The sequence below is a fragment of the Sceloporus occidentalis genome, unplaced genomic scaffold, assembly GCF_023333645.1.
Source record: "Sceloporus occidentalis isolate IW3139 unplaced genomic scaffold, rSceOcc1.0.p SCAF_77, whole genome shotgun sequence".
NCBI lineage: Eukaryota > Metazoa > Chordata > Lepidosauria > Squamata > Phrynosomatidae > Sceloporus > Sceloporus occidentalis.
The window spans coordinates 2308648-2314808 of NW_028317057.1; the positions used below are offsets into that span (position 1 = coordinate 2308648).

Below are 6161 nucleotides of genomic sequence, written 5' to 3' on the forward strand. Positions count from 1 at the left end.
CCCAAACCCGGTACGTTTCTCATAACAGAGCACACTGGCCCTTCATAACGTATTACATTGGGGTCTGGGCCAACTCGATCATTCTCCTGCTACAGAAACTCGCAAGACATTTACATCTCACTTCAACCAACAGATTTTAGTGAATAAACCCCAAGAGACTGCACGGCAGCCATACAAAGAAGAAGAGGAGGGGACGCTTTCCAGGGGTAAACTGACAGGAATGGGCGTGGCCTTTAAAGGACAGACTATCCATTCCCTCACATTTAGCCACGCCCACTTTCGATATCTCGCTTTCGTCCAATCAATGTAGACCTTAGCAAATGCGGGAAAATCTAAACACAGTAAATGAGAAAGAAGAAAAAAAAAGAAAAGGCGTCAAGCCGTATAAGGGCATAAGCGCGCATGCGCATTACGTGCGCTTTGGCCGCCGGGATCCAAATTGGAATGCGGCGAGAGAGCGAGGACACAGCTAGCAGCAGGAGCGCGTTACTACCGGGGCAGGAGCCTCCAAACCCCGCCTTCCCCATAACTCACGGCAAGTGGTCACCGCTCCGCCCGCTATTTACTAAACCGAGAAGCTTGGGTGATAACCCCCCCCGTTGATTCGGTAGGAACTTTGCTGGATGCTCTTGCTACAGCTGAAACATGTTAGGGCAGCAGCAGCAGCAGCAGCAGCATTTCTATTACTCCCCCGGGAGTAGTGTGGCAGGGAGCGGAATGCTGGCCGCGGCGGCAGCGGACGAGAGTCAGCTGGTGAGCTATGTGGAGGATTACTTGGACTGCGTGGAGTCCCTGCCGCTGGAGATCCAAAGGAGCGTGTCTCTGTTGAGGGAGATCGATGCTAAATACGGAGGTGAGCTTCCCGTACTTCACTCGTGGGGTATCTGTCAGGGTGGGGGGCACCGGCACGTGGCAAAAAGTCACTGGGATCTATGAGATGGGGGGGGGTACTTTGTGGTGGGCAGCACCGTAAGCGGTTTGATGGCCGCCTAGCCATCGGGTAAACGCACCGTGTCCTGGGATAAATAAGCCTGAGTGTATTTTCACTGTTTACCACAGCGGGGGGGAGAGGAGGAGCCCCAGCTCACTTTTTATAGACCTGTTTTGAAACAGCTTCAGCCATTTTGGGAAGTGGCTGCGCTTGGTGTGAGCTCCGCTCGCTTCCCGAGGACTGCTCCGTCTCCCCGTACTGTGGAAGGGGTTTCTAATGTCTGTGTGACCGAATTCGCTGCTTTGGTCTGAGGAAGGCGGTGCGGCAGCGAAGGGGGTTAATGGGGCTGGGGCAATGTTGGTTTGTCAGTGTGTGTGTGTTACATTGTATCTGCCCGGAGAGGGGCAGGGTACTGCTCCGTAATGGTCGGGGAAGGGGCTACAACTGGGGGAGAGCCTTATGCTGTCAGTGAGCAGTGGGGAGGGTGGGAATGAACATCACATCCGGGGGCGGTGCAGGAAGTGGGAGGGGGCACGGCCGTTACTAACACCCTGCTTGTCAATAGGTCCTGTGTCAGTAGCCAGCCCCGTGCGGCGTGGTATGCGGCGCTGCTGTTAGTGTCGCTGCTCGCCTTATGCTTATAGTATTAATCTTCTGCGGTGGGGCTTATTGTTCTGAGGTGCAGGACGTATGGGGTTGTAAAGCCCTCTCACTGGGAGGAGGGATCTCTTTGTGTGATCAAATAATCCTCTTCATGGAGCAGGATGAGTCCTGGACAGGAAAGTCGTCTTGGCTTTACTGACTTTTCTGTGGCTGATGTCACTGAGTTAAAATATTTGTTTTTACATCAAATCCAATTAAATCTCTCAATTTTCATTGCAGAGCCGTCTTAAACTACAGTTTACAAAAAGAAAAAGTCGCACCAAAATAATACACAAGTACCCAGAAGCCACATATTGCCCAAAAGTAGCAAAATGTCTCTCATTTGCAGCAATGTTAGAAAGTGCATCCGGGATGGAGTTGGGAAGCACGTCACCATGGCAACTGCTTTTGTATAGCCCTTCACTGTTTACCAAAATACATTTGTAGCAGTGAAAGTGATACTTCAGGAAAACAAAAAGGGTTAGCAAAATGAAACCAATAACATTTGTTAAATGTTTGTCTTTACAGTTGTTGTGATTTAGACAGAGAGGACCTAATGGTTCACACGAGCGGTTGCGTTAAAGGGGCAGTTTAGTCCCCATGATACCCCTCTATAGAGTAATTAATATGAAAGTACTGGATACTTTAATATGCATTCTCCCAAAACAAAAATATAATAATAATAAAAACAAAAAAAAAAAACCTAGAAGCAGCTGCCTCCTCCACGGCCATGCAGGATGCAGTCAAACAGTGGTGCAAAAGTGCTCGCATTTAAATCAGTGGGAGGGCTTTCCACACACGGGCACAGGGGATTGGACGACAATCTGTACGACAAGACTTTTACTTGCACATAGGAAGGGGTGCAAATCTATCTACTTCTTCACGTTCCTATTAAGTTGTTACACTAGGGTTGTTCTTGCAAGTCCGACTATATATCCTGTACTCATCATATTGCATTTTTTTCCCTCTGCAGAAGCTCTTAAGGAAATCGATGAGGTTTTTGAGAAGTATACGGATGAAAGTGATCCGAATCAGAAGAAGCGCCTGCTACAACAGCTTCAGAGAGCTCTGATTGTAACACAGGAGCTGGGAGATGACAAGATACAGCTTGTAACGCAGGTCTTCGAAATGGCAGAGAACAGGACCAAGCAAATAGATTCGCTCTGCCAGGGGTTCTTTGACGTCGAGGAAAATGAAAAATCCACAGAAAAACTGAAAGCTGAAACCAATTCTGTTGAGCGGTCATCCCGCAGACCTCGTAGGCAACGCAACAGCGAGAGCCGGGACTTGTGCCATTTGGTGAATGGTATGGATGATGGGGACGACCAGCCCCATAAGGAAAAGAAGACTAAGTCTAAAAAGAGGAAACGCTCCAAAGCCAAGCAGGAAAGGGAAGTGTCGCCTATTCCTTTTGCAATTGATCCCAATGAGCCCACGTACTGTTTGTGTAACCAGGTGTCTTACGGAGAAATGATAGGCTGTGACAATGACGAGTGTGCTATAGAGTGGTTCCATTTCTCCTGCGTTGGACTCACCTATAAACCAAAAGGGAAATGGTACTGTCCTGACTGCAGGGGGGACAGTGAAAAAACCATGAACAAAAATATGGAAAAAACAAAAAGGGACAGACGGTCGAGGTAGTACAGAGAAGATATTTTTTTTTTATTGGTTTTGTTTTTTTAATATTTGGTGTTTTAGATGAAAATGCAATAATTTTAATAGGAGTGTAATATTAAAATAGTTTTTTCTTTTTAGGTTCTGCCTCTTTCTTTCCAGCCTGCCCGTGCTATTCTGAGTTGCTTATTAAAATTTATAATAATGAACAAATTGTATAAACCTGCTTAGAAATATAGCACTTCACCTGTGCAATTTATTTCAGTGTTAAATTGAATGGTGTCCTTTTTGCAGTCATGTTGGGCTGGAAAAACATCTTCACATTCATGTAATAATATTGCACACTGTTACATCCTTTTGAAGTGGCACTTCAAGGACCTAAATAGGTGTAAGTGGTTCACTGGTGACTCTTACAGATGTGCTTGTAGATACATTGAACATTTGAAGTCTCTGACTAACCCTCTTCCTCTCAAACAAGACCAGGTAGAAATGGAAATGCCGCTAGAAGCAAGAACCCACATGCCCTCTTCGGCCGCCGTGTGAGCGGAGCATTAACGATGTCGCATGTAAACTGCGCTAGTATAATTCAGCATTGCGGGCTGTCACATGCAAAACGAACCAGCTAGGGTTTTGGTTTTGACACATTACCCAGATTACTGTGTATTTTATACATATTGGAGGCACCTGAGTAATCTTATGGTGAAAAAGCAAGTCCTTGTCAGTAGGGGCAATCGCTAAATGGCATAGACATTTATGGCTGTTTGGCAAGGATAATTTCTATATCGCTTCTCTGGTACTAGCCTAAATTAAAATGTATGTGTGCTCCGAGTTGCTGGGGCTACAGTGAACTATCTCAGGGTGCGGATTGTATTAACCTGCAGTCCTCAGTGTTTAACACAAATCAGGCTGTGCTTTGAGCTTTTGGGTTGTAGCTTCCATGTCACAAGGAAAAAAAACAGACCAGTTCCAGAGGATCGTGCGTAGGTACTCAAAAGGATTTAACTTAAATCCGTATTCATGATTGGCCAGATCGTTAGCAAATGTGTAGGTAAAATTAAATCCTTACGTGAAGCCTTTCATCCAACAGCACTCCCTGGAACATCTTGGAAAGCAGCGAGCGCTTTTCCATTCACAACTAATTGGCATATTTGGGGTTGACTTGTCACAAGTGGAAGTAAGCTGGTGATCCCCAACACAAAAAGTAGGAAGATCTGTAATGGTATTTTGTAGTGCTTAGAACAAAACCACACTGTGTTCTGTTTTTTTTTTATTTTTTTATATACAAGTTATTTAACGTTTCTTAATAGGATTTTGCCCCATTTATTGTGATTATGTGGTGGAGGTTTAATTATTGCGGTGATAGTTATGGTTTCACCTCTCCAAGATCCCCATGCATTAGAAACGGCCTTCTCTGGCAAATTATTCTGCCACAAGGGCCAAGTTGTTCCCACATAAGGCATGTTTCAATTAAGTAAAATACTTTTACCAAATCTGATGTGTATATGGCAATGGGTAATATAAAATGAAGTCGTTGAGATAAACCTGCAACCCTCTTTGGCCTAGAAGGGTGAGGTTGTGGTCTTCACTTTGCAGTATAAAGGACCATCCCTGATGAGCTTCTGCTGCAGGAAGAGCTTGGCTGTCCCCGTATAATGCATAGTTAAATCAGTAAATTATACATTACACATTATATAGGTCCAGCTCAGCTCTGGAGAAACATGCCTGTTTTGGCCTTTCCTAATGAATAGTGAAGTGAGTTCCATACCTGTTTATGGAACACCATTACTTAAAAAAAACAACTTACCATTTATCAAGGAGACATTGCCAAAACCACACTCCATGTTTAAATGCAAATATGTATTTTTATACACACTAGAGAAACAAAGTAACAAAGACATAAATTGTTTATTGTATCTACATCTACTTTTCAGCAGTTTTTCTCGCATACTAGTTCACCTTTAAGAGATGGTTTAAATGCATTAATCTCATTATTTTTTCAGGCATACTTAATTAAAATTCTAATGTTAAAACAGTAGCTAAATGGTGAAACCAGCAAAAATACCATAAACTATTTCATTTTTTGTAATATAGCTATGAGATGCTGATCTGCACTTCAGTCGAGATTGTATTTTCTTTTTATATAAATATAGAAAATTAATTTTACCGTACATGAAATAAGGCAATGTCACATCCGTTCCTGTACCAGGCCGAGACTGCATAAAATATATGCTTGTAGCAGGTAAACCTTATAATTGATATGCCACCCGTAAACATCTTAGCGGAGGCGGGCAGAGGCTCCCCAAGGTTCAGATGGAATAACCATTATGAAGAATAGCTGAAGTGTATCAATGAAACATCCTCAGTTATTTCAGTAGCTATTAGAGTGATGGAATTTAGGCGTGTGTGAGATCTACATGAGGTCATCCTAAAGACGAAGAATAAGTAAGGATTGAAATATTGTATAAGGAAGGAAAAAGGCCAAAAACGCTGATATTTTAAACTGGCTTCAATAGGTTCAATGTCACCACCATGGACCTCCTTCTGCGGACGTCATCACGTTGTATTGATTGGTTGCATTGCCATCTCTCACCCCAGGAGGTTGCATTGCCATGTCCTGGAAGCAGGCTCCATGAGAGAGCCAGAGGATGGCAGCCTCGGGTGTCACCCGGTGCAGTCCGTGACCCCTTAGCGACGCCATGGATTTTAAATACAAGTCAAGTTAAGCCTGCCGTTGATTTCTTTGGGTCTCTGAATGTGGGAAGGAGTATCTAATAATTATTATTAATGTCAAAGACAGAGGTGGATTGCAGCACTGAAGAATCTTAACCAGAGAAATACAATGGTTCCCAACCATATGACAGCAGCTCAGCTCCTTTTCTGGATGGGCATCGGTATGATATCTAAACCATGTGTCATGGGGCTTGTTGTCTAGATGCACAGAGCAAATTATGTTGATAGCAACAGACACAGGTGC

General features: G+C 44.0%; 1 protein-coding gene across 1 annotated transcript; it reads left to right on the forward strand.

Moving 5' to 3' along the window:
- Positions 1-645: 645 nt before the first annotated feature.
- Positions 646-3214, forward strand: LOC149285559 (inhibitor of growth protein 2-like). The gene is made up of 2 exons (XM_089495191.1): positions 646-853; positions 2547-3214. Exons 1-2 carry the CDS (start codon positions 646-648, stop codon positions 3212-3214), a joined length of 876 nt encoding a protein of 291 aa, XP_089351317.1.
- The last annotated feature ends 2947 nt before the right edge of the window (positions 3215-6161 follow it).

Bases quoted from the DNA above. Each gene is read 5' to 3' on its own strand.
- LOC149285559 (XM_089495191.1), top strand. From the start codon at position 646: ATGTTAGGGCAGCAGCAGCAGCAGCAGCAGCATTTCTATTACTCCCCC. The intron at 854-2,546 runs GTGAGCTTCCCG...TTCCCTCTGCAG, and splicing joins GATCGATGCTAAATACGGAG to AAGCTCTTAAGGAAATCGAT.